This window comes from Microcebus murinus, chromosome 16, assembly GCF_040939455.1.
Source record: "Microcebus murinus isolate Inina chromosome 16, M.murinus_Inina_mat1.0, whole genome shotgun sequence".
Taxonomy (NCBI): Eukaryota; Metazoa; Chordata; class Mammalia; order Primates; family Cheirogaleidae; genus Microcebus; species Microcebus murinus.
This window is the reverse complement of record NC_134119.1, coordinates 62,063,604-62,081,958: the sequence shown is the minus strand read 5'-3', so window position 1 is coordinate 62,081,958 and position 18,355 is coordinate 62,063,604. Positions and strand designations below refer to the sequence as shown.

The following is an 18,355-nucleotide window of genomic DNA, read 5'->3' as shown; positions in this document are numbered from 1 at the left end:
GGCAAAGGCAATATAGGTAACCTAAACATTTGTACCCCCATATTATGCTGAAATAACAAAAAATATTGTTTGAAGTGAATGACACCAGACACAAAAGTTCATGTACTGTACGATTCCATTTATAGGAATCCAGAACAGGCATCCAGAATAGATGAGTCCATAGAAACAGAAGGCAGATTAGTGTTTTCCAGAGGCTGGAGGGAAAGGGAAATGGGGTGTGATTGCCTAATAGGACCTGGCCATAGTTGGGGGGATGATAAAAGTGTTTGGAACTACGTGGTGCTGGTTGGACAGCATCACGAATGAACATTGCCAGTGCATCTCACGTTGTAAATGGTTAATGGTATTTCATGAGTATTTCATCTGAATTTAAACATGTGTATATGCAAAAGAGGGAGCAGTGATGAAGAGTTTGGGTTCTAGAGCCAGAGTGTGAATCTTGCTCCTCCACTGACTAGCCACGTGAGCTCACACAGCAGATGCTGTGGAGGGGGGAAGGGCTCGGGCTTGCAGCAGGTCTCTCGGAGGAAGGCAGTTGTGGAGGGAGTCGGGGGCCATCGTGGGGACACTTAGTGACCCTGGAATCCTTTTCCCCCTTTCCCTCAGGCCTTTCAACGAGGCAGGAAGCGGATCTGGTATGTTGGGGCTATTTTGCCCAGACCACTCTCCTGAGGTGTGAGGTCGATGTCCTCAGGTGCCACGGGGCTGGCCAGGGAGAAGTTCTGGAGGATGGTGGTGAAGAAGAGGAACAACTCGTTCCTGGCGATGCCTTCACCAAGACAGATGCGCTTCCCTGTGGGCACAGGAGGAAGATCACCAGTGTGGGTACAGGGCGGGTGCACGCTCTTTGCCCTGCCACGCCCCTAAGCCTGGACACTTGTGTCCATTGCAGCAGATTTGCATGAGATTGGCCTTTAACCTGGAATGCATCCTGCACTTTTAGGTGGTTCCCTAACCCTCTGAAACTGGGTGCAAATCTTTGTGTGGATATGCCACATTCATCTCTCTAGGAGAGAGTTTGTGTGTGTGTTTTACCTCTACGGATGTAGGTGTGAGCATATTTCTGCCTTGACATTTTTAGTATTCTTCATTTCTAATATGTGAAGAATGGTATCTATCTATGAGGGCTCTTGTGGGGTTAAAGAAAATGTCTGTAAAACTTCTTAGAATAGCACCAGGCTTGAATTAAGAATCCTCAATGTGTAGTTATTGCCTTGTGTTTATTTATGGGAGCATGTGTAGGGTGTGGGTGTCTATCTCTCTGCTGTCTTCTTGCCTCAGCCTTAAATCCACAGGCTTCAAGACTTCCTGAAGAATATATAAATTGTATATAAAATTGTGATTGGAATTGGTGCACACGGCGGGGGGAGGGGGGTCTATGGTTCCCATCACCCTCCAGTAAGCTTTTTCTCAGATACCCACCAAGGTTACTCAGTGTTTCCTATTTTGTACTCCCCAAACCCCCTTTAGAGCACTTATCATGATTATGATTAATTATAGTAATAATTGCCCCTGTGAGCGTTTGTTTTGTGCCAGGCAGTTCTAACCATGTTAAATGCATCAATTCATGTACTCATATTATTATGTTGCTACCCATCTCCTCTGTAAATTTCCTGGGGCAGGAGCTATGTCTCTGTATGGTTTGTTTGATGCATTCTCTTCAGCCCCCAGTAAAGCACTGGAATGAGAGTAGTGCTCAATAGACTTTTTTTATTGAAGAAAATGAATTGAGTGAAATTTAGAGAAATTAAAATACTTGCCCAAGGTCCCGCTTGGCAAGATGTGCCTTTGGGATGTAATCTCCTTCCTCAAGTCCCCTCATAGGGTAGCAGTAGAGATGGAATGGGGTCACACAGATAAACAAATTAGAGTATACTAAGTGCTCAATAAACAAAGACTTATACTTGTTTTTGTCAGGAGGAGATGGAACCGCACTCCAGAATCTGGGAAAGGGGTCTCGGGTCCAGCTTACCTAAGGAAAAGGGAATAAAAGCTTCATTCTTCTTCAGTGCCCCATTGGCATCCAGGAAGTGGTCAGGGTTGAAGGCCTCTGGTGTTTCAAAGTAACGTGGGTCACGGAGAGCAGAGTTCAGGATGGGAAATACTTCGGTGTCCTGAGGGCGGGTCACAAGATCAAAAAATATTCCCATTCCCTGGGCAAGCAACAACCAAAAACCCCAAAAAAAGAAAACCAGAAACAAGGGGACCCTATTCAGGAAGCAACAAAAAGTTGAGTTTTGGGATGAGGAGAACCCAGGGTGCCCGCACGAGAGAGACGCAGGACCCCGCTGGGCTCACCTTGGGGATGATGTATCCTCGGAAGTGGGTGTCTTTGGTGACTATGTGAGGCACACCAAGGGGGATGAGGTCTGCGAACCTCAGAATCTCGTGGATGACGGCGTCCGTGTACGGCATTTTGACCCGGTCGTCGAGGGCTGGAGGACGATGTGTGCCAACCACCTGCTCAATCTCCTTGTGGACTCTCTCTGCACAGAAAAGGGGACCCGTGAACCCCATTTCAAAGAGACATCTCACTGATTTCTATGGGCCAATGAGCCAGGAAAATCCTATGCTAAGGGTTAGATCATTGATATATCTCAACACAATCAGCTTGGGGTGAGGGAGGGAGGGAGAAAACAAAAAGAATTCTTACCCTTCTAAATATAATGAGTGTCATGCTTACTGTCCTCACATGCATGAGTGTACACACACACACACACACACACACACACACACACACGATAATTTTACATGGAATTTGAGATCAAGAACTCTAGGCTACAAACATGCCAGAACTGTCTCTCTGAGTAGAAAATGAACTAATGTTTGTTGTGTGTGTATTATAAGTGAGGCACTGTGTTAGGTTCTCAAGAATAGAAGAGTGAAATCGATAGATTAACGCATGAACTACTGGATAAATAAATCGATAGATTAACGCATGAACTACTGGATAAATAAATAATGAATACAACAATCAATCAATGGATAGATCAATTCATGAATGAAAAGATGGATGAATGAATGAACAAACCAATAAATGGATGTGTGTATTCACTTATAAATCAATAGATGGATCACTTAATGTGTAACTAGATAATAGATGGTCCAGAAACAAATGAATCAATGAACCTATTATAATTAATCAATAATCATATGAATGGCTAGATTTATGGATGATAAGGGCTTGAAAAAATTAGTGAAGTATGAGTAAATAAATGCATGGGTAGATTGAATGATAAATAAATAAGGAATGAATAAATGAGTGAATTATTTAGTGGATAAATTAAGGAAGGGATGGATGGATGTAGAATGAATTGAAAAACCAACAGAGGGAAGGATTAAGGAATGGAACGTTGTTTATAAAAGGATGGGTGGATGCATGCATAAACAGATGAGCCAGTGAATTAATGACAAATACTCCATTGAACATGTCACTGCTGCAAAGGATCAACTCATGGATCAATTAATTCAAATAAATGATGAAAGTGCATTTCCTTGGATGAGTCACAGAAGAAAGAATCAGTGAGTATGCAGGTGAATTAATGAATAAAAGAATGGATAGATGAAAGGATGGACAGATGAACGGGTAAATCCTTAAGTGATGAAACAGAAATTCAATTATCTCATGTTCTCGCCCACAAGTGGGTGCTAAAAAACGTGTACATGTGGACGAAGAGGAATGATTGACAGTGGAGATTTGGAAGGGTGAGGGAGGCGGATGATGAGAAATTACTTAATGAATACAATGTATGTTATTTGGGAGATGGATATGATGAAAGTTCTGATATGACCACTACGCAGTCTGTACATGTAACAAAATTGCACATACACCCCATAAATTTGTAGAAACAAAAAAATGTAGAATACCCTCCTGCCTCAAAAGAGTCTTTAAGTGATGGGGGGAAACAGTGGGAGAGCAATTCGACAGATTCTGCGTGCATCTACGCATCCACCAAAAAAACACAGAAAGGAACTGGAGCCCATTCTCCTAAGTGAAGTATCTCAAGAATGGAAAAAGAAACACCACATGCACTCGCTATTAAAGTGGAACTAACCCATGAGCACACGTGTGCACAGAGGGAAGTACAACTCAGTGGAGATCAACTGGGGGGGGGAGGAGAGGGGCAAGAACCCACCTGGTGGGTACCATGAACACTATTTGGGTGACAGGCTCACCTACAGCTGGGACTCAAGCATTACAAAGGCTATCTATGGAACCTAAAACATTTATATCCACATAATACAATGTTTTGAAATAAAAAATAAAAAAAAAAAGAGCTGGCTTAGTTGGAGAATGGTCCAAAGCCTGCAGTTCTTCTGGGATAACAAGCCAATGTCTCCTCACTCATCCAGGCAGGAACCCTCACCCCACTTCTGCAGCTCAGAGGGAGTCAGAGAACCCCCAGTTAGCTGTCCTGGCCCACCTGTGACATGAGGGTGTTTGAGCATGAGCAGGAAGCCGTAGCGCAGGGTGGTGCTGGTGGTCTCAGTGCCAGCAAAAAAGAGCGAGAGTGTGTTGAAGATGAGGTTGTTCTCACTGAACTCACTGTGTGGGTTGGATTTCTCCTGGGTGCAGAGCAGAGAGGAGGGGGGGTCAGGCGAGGCTGTGGCCTCACTGTGCACACGCCAGTGTCGCTGGGTCCCCTCCATCCGTTTCAGGGTCTCTCCCTCTGTGTGGCCCATTTAGCTTTTCTCTGTCCCCTGCAGGTCCAGCCATGTGTGTCTGTCCCTGTCTCACTCAGCTCTCTTTGGCTGTTTCCCTCTCTCTCCCCATCTCTGGTGTGTTTCTCTTTTGTCTCCCAGTCTCTTTCTGCCTCTGTGGGTCATTTCTTCTGTTGCTGTATTTTTGTCCCTTGCCCTGAATTTCTTCCTCATAGCCAGCTCGCTCTCTCTCCCCCTCCACTGCTCACTTTCTCCTCCCTACTTTCTTGTTCCTTTCATCTCATCTTTCTTTCTCTTCTGCATCTCCCCCCTCCCCTTCCCTACTCCCCCCATCTTCTCTTCATTCCTCCTCCCTTCCCCTTCCCTGTTCCTCTCCCTTCTTCTCTGCTCCCCATTTTCCCTCCCCTCCCCTTTCCCTCCCCCAGACCCCACTTTTTCCATGCGCAGCAGGTAGGCATCTATGAGGTCCCGGGGGGCACTGGGGTCCAGGGTTTCCCGGTGCTCTTCCACACTGCGGGCAATGAAGGCACTGATTTCCCACAGGTTTTTGCAGACCTGCCTGTGCGTGCCGGGAAAGAACTTCAAGATGTCAGAGAAGAGCTCAAACAGCTGCAAGAGAGACGGGCAGTGAGGTCAGCCTGGGGCAGGCGACAGGAAAAGGGCGACCCTCCCACATTCCAAATTCTCCATGGGGAACCTCTCAGTCCCCGTGTCTGTTCCTGTCACCTCCCTCTCAGCCCCTCACTCACTGACCCCATGTCTCCTTTGATCTCTTCTACATTATCTCTTTCTGCCCCTGCTCCCTCATCCTGGTGTCTTTTCCTTGCTCTCTGCCACGCCTCCCTGTCTCTCCCCTCTCTCCCTCTCTTTATCTCTCTGTCTCCCTTTTCATATCATCGCTCTGTGCCTCTCATTGTCTACCTCAGCCTGTTCCTCTGTTTTTCTCCTTCTGTTCTCTGCTTCCTCCTCCCTCCTCATCTCCCTCACTGTGTCAGGCCTTGGTAAAACGATGCTTAGGAGTATTTATTTATTTTGGAGCATATTTCTATTGCCTTAGCTGATCATAAATACAATGCCTAACCTCTTGCAAACAATTGCAAACAATGCAAAAATGTATATCATAAGATGTAAATTCCTTCATAATCCCTCCCTCTAGAGATAACCATTGTTAAGTGTTTGGTGGGTCTCCGTGCAGACCTTCCTGTCTCCATGGTTCTCCAAGAGAGGGGAACATCGGAATCCCCTGTGGGGTTGACCCCAGTACTCCCTGGGGACCCCATCCCAGCTTTTCAGATCAGACCCTGCACTAGGACATGCTGGGAACCCACATTTGTGACAGTCCCACGTGGGAATCGGACACACCCCTGCTCAAGAACCATAGCTACACCCCCTGCTCTGCATGCGCTTCATATTTTTAAACTTAATGTGCAGTAGGAATATTTCCACGGCCGGGCGCGGTGGCTCACGCCTGTAATCCCAGCACTCTGGGAGGCCTAGGAGGGCAGATTGCTCAAGGTTAGGAGTTAGAAACCAGCCTGAGCAAGAGTGAGACCCTGTCTCTACTATAAATAGAAAGGAATTAATTGGCCAACTAACATGTATAGAAAAAATTAGCCGGGCATGGTGGCGCATGCCTGTAGTCCCAGCTACTCGGGAGGCTGAGGCAGGAGGATCGCTTGAGCCCAGGAGTTTGAGGTTGCTGTGAGCCAGGCTGACGCCACGGCACTCACTCTAGCCTGGGCAAGAAAGGGAGACTCTGTCTCAAAATTAAAAAAGAATATTTCCAGGCTAGTCAATTAGAGAAACTTTATTATTTGTTTTAAAAGAGCAGCTTAGTACTTTATGATCTGAAAAAAGTTCTTTAAAGAAATCCACACTAAGGGAGAAGGAAAAATGGGGAAAATGGAAGAAATGTGGTTCCCTATTGTGATACACCCTTGAATTTCCTCAGGTGAGGGGCTTTACCTAGGACAGAGAAGCAACGACACAGGAGTCAGGGCCTAGAAGAGCAGAGGCTGAAAGTGTGACTTACTCTGCTCTTCCTCCCTCACACCCAGCCCCTCCCCCAACCTGTTAGTGTCAACTCAGTTTCTCAGGATTCCCTTATCCCTGCCCTTCCTTGTCCTGTTGTCACTCACTTCTCTCTATCCTAAACCCTCATTTGCTTAGTTTTCCTCTGAGTCTCTATTTCTGCCTCCCATCCCCCCATCCTTTCTCTCAATATCTCTGTCCCTGTCCCCAGGCCTCAGTGTCCCTGTCTCTCCACGTGTCCCTGCCTTTCTTCCAGGAGAAGCTGCATTTCTGGGACCCCCAAAAGGGTCATCCTTTTCCCCTGCCCTGGATGTCACCTCGTCCCCCCTCCCTGTCCCTCTCCATCCCTCTGACCTGGCCAGATAGAGAGCTGACCAGTGCGAAAGACTGGTAGAACAGGTCCAGCAGCTTCAGAAATTCCTCATCTTGGTAGTGGAAGCGTTTTCCAAACACAATGGAGCAGATGATGTTGGCAGTGATGCACTGGAGGAGGAAGGTGGGGTCCAGGAGGGCTCCTAGGAGGAGGAGGAGGAGATGGCAGGTCAAAGGACAGGGACTCAGAGGCGGGGGACCTCTGGCTGTCCCCACCTCATCTCTGTGTCACTGTCCAGCATTGCTCAATCATGATAAAGATAAGGAAAGCAGCAGAGCCAACACTCACTCCCGTTGGGTGTCGGGCCCCATTCTAAGCACTTCCGATATCACTCTTCCTACTCTCACCGCAACATGGAGAAGCAGATAAAATTCTACTATTCTCCCCATTTTATAGCTGGGAAAACTGAGGCTTTACGTAATTTGACCGAGATCACACAGCTATTCATTACGGGAGCCAAGAATCCAATGCAGGCAGTCCGGCTACAGGGTGTGTGCAGTTGGTCCTCACCCTGCACCTGTAGATAAGAGTTGTTTTAAGTCCCAGGGGCAGGGGTATGGCAGCGTTCGTGTTCAGGCAATTGCTTGTGCAAATCAGAAAGCCCTGATCTCTCTAGCCCTACTGTGACTCCCCTTTCAAAGCTCTTTCTACACGTGGGCTGTCTGGGCACCGGCAGTTGCTCTGCACGTGTTGGTTGGTGTCCGTGCACACAGGCTCAGCCCGGCCACGGTGCGCTGACGCTGGGCTGTGAGCACCTGAGAGGGGACACCAGGTTGCTGTGGCTTCTCTCTCTGAGTCTCACCTGTCTGTCTTCTCTCCTTCCTTTGCAGACATTTTCCTGACCCTCATCTGCCCGAGTCTCTGATTTTCCCAGCCTCCATTTCTCTCTGCCTTCGTTTCTTCCTGCCTCCCTGAGTCTCTCTCCTTGTGTGTCTGTGCACATCTGTGTGCCTTTCTCTTTATTTTGGTCCCTTTACCGCCATCTCTTTCTTCTTTCCTGTCTCTCTACCTGTGTCTCTGTCTCATCCTGTCTTTCTTCCCAATCCCTCTGTCCCTGCCCCTGTTGCCCCCAAAATCTCTCAACAAGTTTCATAAGAGAGATGGTAAAGACCTGGCATAATTTCAACAGATGTGCTAAGAAAGGGCTCTGTCACCGGTATGTCCCATAAATACCCAGTTATGCAGAATTAAAGAGCAACCAAAAGTGCTTCCCTGACCCACGGCCACCTGCCGGGGAGCAGAACGCCCACCCGGCTCTGCTCACGGGCAGCTCATCAGCACGTCACCAAAGGAAAGGAAAACTTTTCCCTGTCTTCAAATTGTCTGCAGTTTTCCCTTTCCTCTTTTTGCTTTGTTTTATGTGATTTCTGTTCTAGCCTTAGAGAGATACAATTAAACCATGAATTGCTTTCCCTGAGCCCAGTAAACAGCCCCCTCCTTGCTAAGTGCACGTTTGGGATGTTCTTGGACACTACACACCCCGCATCGCCCTCTTTCCCGGGCTCTCCATGTCTCTCGCCTACCCACGTATCTCTGTCCCCTGCCGGTCCCTGTCTCTCCCTCTCTCCCTGTCCCTCTGCCTGATGGTCTCTCGGGCTTTGTCTGGCTCTGGCCCTGCCCACGTTTACCTCTCTGCCTTTCTATTGCTGTTCGCCCGCACCTCTCTGTGTTTCACCGTCCTTCCTGCCAGCCCAGGACTCACCCTTGGATTTCCGCAGCTCCTCCACCAGGCACTGAGCCTCCTCCTGAATCCGCTCCTCCACGCTCCGCTTCCCCATCCCGAAGTCCCTCATGGTGGCCAGAGAAAACCGCCGGAGGGTCTTCCAGCGGTTCCCGTTGGAAAAGGTCACGCCTGGGGTGTGGGGAGGTGTGCATGGCAGAGGACATCGGATAGGCTGTGTGTCCTTCTTCACTCATATTTCCCCCTTCCCCGGAGCATCCTCCACCCGGCCCTGCCAGTGCCTTGGAGGCTCTCACCATATTGCTGGAAGACTGGCTCCACCATGGCGATTTTGCCCCGGCCAGAGAAGTCCTCAGCCTGGTCCACCAGGGCCTCTTTTATGGCCTCTATCCCGCACAGCATGACCGCGGGCCTCCGTCCCAGGTATACCGTGAAGACATCCCCGTATTTCTCTCGGAGCTGCCAAGCGCACCACAGCCTGGGTTACATGAGTCAGCACAGCCCTCAGTGGTCAAACTGTGAGACACTCACACAGCAGACTGGTAAGTAGCCGCCTTCCCCAAGACCCTCCTCCCTAGGCTGCCCTTCCACCTTCCCGGGACTCAGCAACTAAAGGGTTAGCCTGTGGCCAAGCCAGGACTGCTCTGATTGGTTGGTGCCCTAAACAGTGCAGGTGCTTAAATATTTCTAATGTCACCCCTACCCACATAGCTTTCAGTCTGACCACTTCTCCCTGGCAGCTCAACCAAAGAATCATACTGTTCATTATCAGCCATTTCGCTGTCCATGGTTTCAATTTCCCATGGACAACAGTGGTCTGAAAATATTAAATGGAAAGTTCCAGAAAGAAACAACCATAAGTTTTAAATTGCGCACCATTCTGGGTAGAATAAGAATACCTCAGGCGACCCGCTCTGTCCCACCTGGGATGTGAACCCCCCTTTTGTCCAGCATGTCCACACTGCATACGCTACTCACCTCCTACAATGTGAGTGGCACTACGGTCATTTTAAGCTTTGTCATTTACAGAGAGCAAGTGTTTACACTGATACTTTTCTGAGCAAGTATAAGCCTAAAATGTTGCATCTTCAAGAAGATTCATGGAAGGGATTCTGACAAATATAGGTTTCTATAATATAACTTTCAGATCATACCATTGGATGGGTAAGAAATCCCAGAACTGCATGTTCAAAAAACTGCTAACCCAGTATCAAGTGGAACAAAAAGTAATTAAATACCAAACAAAATGATTTGGCGGATTTTCATGCTAAGTCAGCCAGTACTGAAATTGTTAAGATATACAACTTGAATTAACTAGGTAATTTTCCCCCACAAACAGAGAGCAGCCTAGACGTGGGCAGCGTGCCCCAAACTGCGGATCAAGACATCTCTGCCATTAGGAAAGCGTTATCTTTTTTCCTTTCTCTCCTACTTCCTGCTGTCCTCATCCCTTCCTTTTCATTGCAGAAAAACCCATGAGATGAGAGTCTGTGGATGGCTTTAGCAAATGTTTATTATTCTCTAGCAAGAAAACTGAGCGATTGCTGGTTTTGTGGGCTAATGGTTTTCCAATCCGGAAACATTGATGCCATTGCCTCCTTGTGTTCCCAATGAGAGTCATCCTGAAGCCCCAAAGGAAGAGTGGAAAGCTCTCCTTGATATTCTAGACATCACCGACACTTCCTTTCCTACACTCACTGGTAACAGAACCCTGATCTTTTCAATCCATAACCTAATTACTACCATATATAGAAAGCCTATATGAGAGTCACCTGCCAAAGGTATATTGTGCTCCCAGTTGTCACATGCATGAGACCTGGGACTACCTATGAAGGAGTGAATCATTGCTTGCATAATGTTCCTGGATTAAATTTAAATTGAGTAAGGTCCCCTTACACTCAATGTGGTTGTGCTCCCTTAGAGCATGCTATAAAAAGATTGCCAAAAAGTAAGTTTCCCACTAGATCTTGTTCAAGAGCTAGGCAGGCTTATGGCAGGACAGATTTAATGGACCTCTGCTCAAATGCCACTAAGTTGTCCTCTTGTCCAGTCCCTGAGGGCCCGTATTGGGTCAGCTGAGGAGTTGTTTACTCTGCTGTGTCTCCTCAGTGGTTCAGATCTTGCTAATTGGCCTGGCTCAATCCGGCCTTCCAAATAGCGTTGCCTAAAAGTTCCCGTAATACCTCTCGTTATCAGAGGTCAAAGTGGTCAATAACTGAAATTAGTACCAACCTCAAAATAGTAGATAACTTAGTTCCCACTGAGCACAGTGGGGTTTTCTGGAGGCCTTAGGTGGTATTGGGGTCCCAGTGGATGGACCTTAAGACTAATCTATACAATGGGGAAATCTCAGATTTTATAACCAATTAGACCTCCCAGCATTTCAGACAGGTAAAAGCCACTCTTCCAAAGGTGGGTGAGAATATTTGTGTTGAACAAAAGCAATTCAAGCAATATTAAGCAGTTTTACCTCTTCTGTTTGACCATGTTGGGGGCTTGTATATGGTGCAGAGACTAACCAAACGTTGCACTTACCTTGCCCCTGGTTTTACAACTACAGAAAGCTTAATGAAAGGTGGCTGATACTGCTGCTTTTATAGACATTGTCACCAAATATTTTAATGAGATTTATCAGGTAAAAGGAACACGTCATGTGTTTACGGGGGCAGCTCACAGTTGGTTAGCAGGCGTTCTGAATGGTGAATGGCAACCCTGGCTATCCCGAGCTTTTCTAACTTTTACATGTCTTCTAGTGAGTCCGCAGGTTACTAAGACTGTGTTCCAGGCTAACTGTAAAATCGGACACCTCTTTACACCACACCATTTAATTGCAAGCTCTGGCTCTTAATCACTATGATGCTCTTGACAAAGGCTATGACTCCAATATAGTTATCTTTATCGCCTGAATCTTCAATTGTTTGATTTTGTTTGAGTTGGTTCTTGGAGACCCCTTTAATAGGGGGTGTAGTTCAGTTTCCTGGTCCTACCCTCCGGATGGTCAGCACATGGGCCTCTCTGATGTGTTATATCCCCTCAAGCGTCTCCAATGCTTGTTTGCTGCCCTCCTTTGTACACGAAAACGCCTCCTTCCAGTTAGAATAACAAAGCCATGAAGAAAGCATAAAGAGTCATCCAACTAATTGACGTTATGAATTGTGAATTCCATACTGAGACCAAACAAATCCATTATGATGGTGACAAAAGGCGGTGTCTGTGCCCAGGGTTTTGGTCAATCCCTCAAAATTGTGAGGCTGACCGGGAGGGGGCAATTGTTCAATTAAATTAAATTTGGCCTAAAGCTACCTCTGTACATAGTAAAGTATAACTTACTATGTAAACCAACTGCAAACCAACTCGAGAGAATATTCTTGCAACAAGTAGCCCAGTCTCAGCTACCCAGAGCCACTGAGCTTTCAGCCAATCACAGGCTGCGAACTGCTCAGACATGTCCAAATGAGGCACATTCTGAGCTGTAACCAACCGGGCTATTTCTGCATGTCACTTTCTTTTTCTCTCTGTAAGTCCTGCTTGCCCACGTTGCGGGATGCTGCTCTCTTAACATTTACTGGTTCATGGCGCTGCCCTATTGTGAATCTTTTCCTTGCTCAAATAATCTCTGCTAAATTTAATTTGTTTAAAGTTTTTCTCTTAACACCACCATCCATGCTTCAGCTCCATGCCCCTTCCTCACCAACCTTCCCCACCCCACCCTTGAGCCCGGAAGGCTGCCTCGCTCTTTCTGCTGGGGGATCCCCAACTGTCAATGCAGGAACCAGCCCACCCTCAGACCCCATCCATGCGCATCTTACCTTCAGGAAGGACCTGAGTAGGCCTCTCCTGTCCATCTGCAGAATGTTCCCCAAGAAGGGCAGAGGATGGGGACCTGGCGGGAGGTGGCCACGGGCCTTTGGACGGCCCTTGACCAGGAGTAGAATGAAGCCCGTGAGGACTGCAAGGAAGAGGAGGACACTGAGCTCCATGGTCCCTGTCTGACTGTCTTCTACCCCACTGCAGCCTCCAGTTGGGCCTTTTATCCTAGCCTGCTCCACACGCAGTTGTGAAACTTCATCCAGTCCCCGCCTCCCCTCTCAGCATTGTCCAGATATGTCAGATTGAGGGTGCGGGGCAACCCATACTTCCCGCTTGGGTAGCACTTGTGACCTCTTCTCTGTCCCTTTACTCTTCCCCTAGATGCTGGCAGGGATTCCGTGGTAGAAATACTAAAGTCCACAGGAGCATGCGAGTATGTGGGAGTGGGAGTGGATTCTCGTGTGTTTATCTTTGTGGGTGTGGGTGAGCATGGACTTGTCTACTTAGTTGGCTGTTTGTGCGTGTATTTGACTACCTGATTGTGTCTGTGCTTATATAATGTCTGTGCTTTTATATATGAAAGGGTGTTTGTATTTTTGTAACTGTACTGGGGTGTGTTTCTCTGTACACGTCTGGGTGTGCTTATGTGTGTATTCTTGCATGTGTGGGGGCTTCTGTGTATTTATATAATTCCATATGTGAAGGCATGCTTGCAGTCGTGTGGTGGAGGTGGTGGTGGTGTATGTTCAAAACTGAGCAGCTGACCGAAACGAGGGAATTGTTCAATTAAATTAATTTGGCCTAAAGCTGCCTTTGTAACACGGTGAATGGTATTCTAACTTAGACTGCAAGGGTCTGTGTGTGCTGTGTGTGTTTGTGCTTGAGTGTCGGTGCGTGTCCTAGGCCCTGACCTTGTAAGTCCTACAGATACTCAGTATCTATGTCCTTTGTCCCCTCCTTCACCCTCACTTCTGTGACAGCCACAGCTGGAAGTAATGGGAGAAAGAGAAGGAGGGGCAAGAGATGCAGAACTGGTGAGAATTGGAGGAAGGGCCAGGTGGAAAGAGCTGGAGAGACTGAGTCCTGGCATGTGAACTGGTCACATCCTCTTGGTCTCGGATGGCTCTGACTAGTGCTGGGCTGTTCACTACATGCCTCTGGCGAGCTTCAGAGCACAGGAAGTTTCGCTGACACTGTCTTCCTACCTCTTTCTAACTTCATATCTCTGTTTTCCACTTTAGACTCTGTGTGCAGGAGGGCAGAGACTGGGTCACTTTGATTGATATACCCTGGCTCCCATCTGTCTCCATTGCCACTTAAGCCTGCACCCACCTAGGCTCTGCAAGGGTCTCTCCATATTTTCCAAATATTGGAATAAATGTGTCCATGTTAACTTGTCTCTGCCCGGCCATGCCTTTCCACCATCAGGTAGCAACACTTTTGCAATGATAAGCAAATCCCTGCTGGATCCAGGACCCTGACCCTGGCAGTTGCTTTGACCCAGGAGGGAGGAACAGATAGACTGTGTTTTTAAGGGGTGGAGGGTGTACCTTCCTGGCCTTGGAGAGCTACCAGCATGGACTCTCTTGAACCTAGGACTTGGATCTTGCTGTGCTATGTGATGTGGCACTAAGCGTAGGTCCTCATCCAGTCCCCGTGGGAAGGCATGAAATGCTTTACCCTCAGTAACTCAGTCCTCACACTTTGAGGTACTTATTATTTTCACCCCTATTTTACAGATGGAGGGAGTGAAGCACAGAGAGGTTGAGAGTCTTACCTAAGGTCAAACAGGGGGTCAGAGCTACATTGTCCAATAGGGTAGCCACTTGCTGCATGTGGCCATTAATTCAGCACTTGAAATGTGGAATGAGTAATTAAAATTGAAATTTAATTTAGGTTTAAACGTTAATACTGACCACCTACTGTCTCAGAGATTAAACTGGGCATCCCAGTGCAATTCACACTCTTAAGAAGACCACAGGTCTGGGGAAAAAGAAAGGATTTCAAAGACCTCCGTCTTCTTCATCAACAAGAGACAGGGAATCTGCTCACATACATAGCTCTCCACTGCCACCCCTACAAACCTCTAGTTACTGAGAAAACCATCACGCTAAGGATATCTATAAGCAAGGCATCTGTCCACAACCTAGACCCCCATCAAGGCACCCAGAAGCAAAGCTGAATGTTCTTACCAAACATACACTACACACACACTCTTAAGAGTCAGTGGGGACCGGGAGTGGTGGCTCACTCCTATAATCCTAGCACACTGGAAGGCCGAGGGGGGCAGATTGCTCAAAGGTCAGGAGTTCGAAACCAGCCTGAGCAAGCGCGAGACCCTGTCTCTACTAAAAATAGAAAGAAAGAAATTAATTGGCCAACTAAAAATATGTATAGAAAAAATTAGCCGGGCATGGCGGCACATGCCTGTAGTCCCAGCTACTCGGGAGGCTGAGGCAGGAGGATTGCTTGAGCCCATGAGTTTGAGGTTGCTGTGAGCTAGGCTGACACCATGGCACTCTAGCCCAGGCAACAGAATGAGACTCTGTCTCAAAAAAAAAAAAAAAAAAAAAAAGAGTTAATGGGGAAAAATCTACATCTAAACAAAAGAAAATCCAAAGACAAGAAGCAATAGCTACTCCAGATGAGGAACCAGTGTAAGAATTCCAGCAGAATGAAAAATCAGAGCTAAAGGACATCCCAAAAAGGGCACAGCAAGCCTCTCTCAATGGATCCCAATGAGAATGAAAATATTAAAATGACAAATAAAGAATTCTAAATAAGGATTGTAAGGAATTTCAATGAAATCCAAGAGAAAATGGAAAACCAACTTAATGAAACCAGAAAACAAATTCAGGAAACAAATGAAAAATTTACCAAAGATCTAGACTATTTAAAAAAACAAAGAGCACTGAAACTTCTTAAAATGAAAAATTTATTTAAGCAAATATAAAACACAGTGGAAACCTTTAAGAATAGACTATACCTGGCAGAAGACAATTGTACCCTAGTGCGGGGGAAGTGGCATCTCCTTGCGGTTTTGATTTGCATTTTCCCTAATAGCTAATGATATCTAGCATTTTTTTCATTTGATTATTGGCCATTTTGTTTATTTATTTGGAGAAATATCTGTTCAGATACTTTGCTTATTTTTTTTTCTTTTTGAGACAGAGTCTCACTTCTCTTGCCCGAGCTAGAGTGCCGTGGCATCAGCCTAGCTCACAGCAACCTCAAACTCCTGGACTCAAGCAATCCTGCGGCCTCAGCCTCCCGAATAGCTGGAACTACAGGCACACGCCACCATGCCTGGCTAATTTTTTTCTATATATTTTTTAGTTGGCCAATTAATTTGTTTATTTAGAGTAGAGACGGGGGTCTTGCTCTTGCTCAGGCTGGTTTCTAACTCCTGACCTTGAGCAATTCACCTGCCTCAGCCTACCAGAGTGCTAGGATTACAGGCGTGAGCCACCACTCCTGGCCATGCTTACTTTTTAAATGTTTCCTCATTTTATTTATTTATTTATTTATTTATTTATTTATTTATTTATTTATTTTTGAGACAGAGTCTCGCTTTGTTGCTCAGGCTAGAGTGAGTGCCGTGGCGTCCGCCTAGCCCACAGCAACCTCAAACTCCTGGGCCCAAGCAATCCTCCTGCCACAGCCTCCCAAGTAGCTGGGACTACAAGCGTGCACCACCATGCCCGGCCAATTATCTTTTCTATTTTTAGTAGAGACAGAGTTGCACTCTTGCTCCAGCTGGTCTCAAACTCCTGACATCAAGAGATCCTCCCACCTGGGCCTCCCAGAGTGTAGGATTACAGGCGTGAGCCACCACGCTGAGACTGCACCTCTTTAAATTTCATTTTTTTAATAGAGACACGGTCTTGCTCTGTTGCCCAGGCTGGAGTGCAGTGGCTCACTGCAACCTCGAACTCCTAGGCTCAAGCGATCCTCCATCGACGACCTCCCTAAGTGTTCGGATTAAAGGCCTTAAGTCACTGCACCTGTTTAACTCTCAAAACAACCCAAGTGTGGAAAATAAATGATATGCTATCTAGTTTTAATGCACTTTGATTTCACAGGCTGGTTATCACCAGAAAAAAATGGATTTACCAGCTTCAAAGAGTAAATAATGTCATAAGTAGGTTAAATATTAGCACTGTGCACTCTTTAAACAACGAACATAGCTGACCTTTATTAACTCCTTTCTCTGTGTCAGGCAATATTGTGAACATTTTGCAATTATTTTTTTTTTGAGACAGAGTCTCACTCTGTTTCCTAAGCTAGAGTGCCCTGGCATCAGCCTAGCTCATGGCAACCTCAAACTCCCAGGCTCCAGCAATCATTCTGCCTCAGCCTCCCAAGTAGCTGGGACTACAGGCATGTGTCACCATGCCCGGCTAATTTTTTCTATATATATTGGGTGCAAAGCTGAAAACTCCAACCATCAGAGCTGGCTCAATGCCCATGGAGAGCCCCTCTCAGGGTCTAGCTGAGGCCAAATTCAGGCCCACAATGGAACATGCTCAACACGAACCTAATGCTCATGTCACAGCCTGCTGGGACCAACCTCACACCCCATATGGTACCACTCTTACGACCTCCTGACGTCAACCTCCTAGGCCAACCCTCAGAGCCCTCTTTGTACCAGAGGTGGCTCTACTAATATTCTCCTTGTATCAAGTCCAGTGTCAATTTGTTTCTCATCCTAGTACACACCTGGGGAAAGCTCAGTGTCAACATGATGCCCCTTCCTCGCTGGCCTGCCTGGTGCTGACATCAGAACCTGCCGGTGTGGCCCTGCGTCCACTGCTGACGCCCATCCAGCACCTGCTGCTGAGCTTGGTCTCCACTCCACTCCCAGATGAACGAGGCCAGTCGATGACGGGAGACAGGGAGAGAGTCCACATCCCAGCTCCCTCACCGACTGCCCGTGTGACCTCAAACAAGTCGCTTTGTAGAGTCTTGGTTTGCTCATCTCTCAAACGAGGATGATGAAGAACCAACCTCACTGTTACAAAGATGAAGTGAGATCTTACACATAGAGGCTTCATCTTCCTGGAGGACAGGTGCTCACCAAAGGCCAACCGTCCTTGTGGTTACGGAAGAATTCCCTGCAGGAAGGATGGTAGGCCACTCATCCTTCCTCTCCTCCCACCATCCCATGGTCCACCTCGTTCCCAACACCTCGGTTTACCCAAATCTCTTCTGCTATAGTTCCCTCTACCTACTAACAGTACCCCCTGACAAACCAGGAGTCACCCTTAAAGGAAGCTTGACACACCCTCAAGTATGACCATCTCTTCCCAACCCCCCTTTCCCCTGGTGGGGAAACCAAACCCAGAATGTGGAAACTAAGAATGCCGAGTAGAAGAGGTAGGAGTTCAAGGCCCTTGGCTTATGGGCATCTCACACGTGTGCCCCCTGCTCACTCTTTGCTTTCTGTACTCCATATACACATATATAAAATGAGGAACATTAATAATAATAATAATAGAAATTATATGATCCATCTACTGGGTTTCCCTATGGATCTAAGTGAGTGTGGCTCTGGGTAAATTATAACCCTTGGGATACCTGGGGATTTCTCCACTGCATGGTTGGTTGCTATCACTATTTTGCAAGATGTGCCCAGATTCCCTGTCAACTGAGATGATGAGTTACTCTTATCCAGGTCTGTGGAAAGTTCCACTGAAATGGGGTTCTGCTCTTCTACCACTTTCCTGACCACAGATGGGCTCTGCACGTATCCTGGCCTCTGAGGTTCCAGCGAGGATTCCGGGATACAGAGACAGTAC

At 47.0% G+C, this 18,355-nt stretch overlaps 1 protein-coding gene across 3 annotated transcripts; it reads right to left on the bottom strand.

The window, feature by feature from the left end:
- Positions 1–565: 565 nt before the first annotated feature.
- On the bottom strand, positions 566–12,829 carry CYP2B68P (cytochrome P450 family 2 subfamily B member 68, pseudogene). Of its 3 annotated transcripts, none has more exons than XM_075993106.1 (9): positions 12,557–12,812; positions 9,044–9,206; positions 8,769–8,918; positions 7,048–7,208; positions 5,095–5,271; positions 4,425–4,566; positions 2,299–2,486; positions 1,973–2,114; positions 566–793 (listed from the first exon to the last, which is right to left on the bottom strand). In XM_075993106.1, exons 1-9 carry the CDS (start codon positions 12,725–12,727, stop codon positions 612–614), a joined length of 1,476 nt encoding a protein of 491 aa, XP_075849221.1. In that variant the 5' UTR covers positions 12,728–12,812; the 3' UTR covers positions 566–611. The 3 variants fall into 3 exon arrangements, with proteins under 3 accessions (XP_075849221.1, XP_020138833.2, XP_075849222.1); XM_020283244.2 differs by having other exon boundaries at positions 9,044–9,225; positions 12,557–12,669; XM_075993107.1 differs by lacking the exon at positions 566–793 and adding an exon at positions 803–1,308 and having other exon boundaries at positions 12,557–12,829.
- Between the last annotated feature and the right edge of the window lie 5,526 nt (positions 12,830–18,355).

Coding starts and splice junctions, on each gene's coding strand:
- CYP2B68P (XM_075993106.1), bottom strand. CDS start 12,727: ATGGAGCTCAGTGTCCTCCTCTTCCTTGCAGTCCTCACGGGCTTCATT. Junction 8,919..9,043: donor GCCAGTCTTCCAGCAATATG/GTGAGAGCCTCC, acceptor CCCACACCCCAG/GCGTGACCTTTTCCAACGGG. Junction 2,115..2,298: donor GAGGATACATCATCCCCAAG/GTGAGCCCAGCG, acceptor ACCCGCCCTCAG/GACACCGAAGTATTTCCCAT.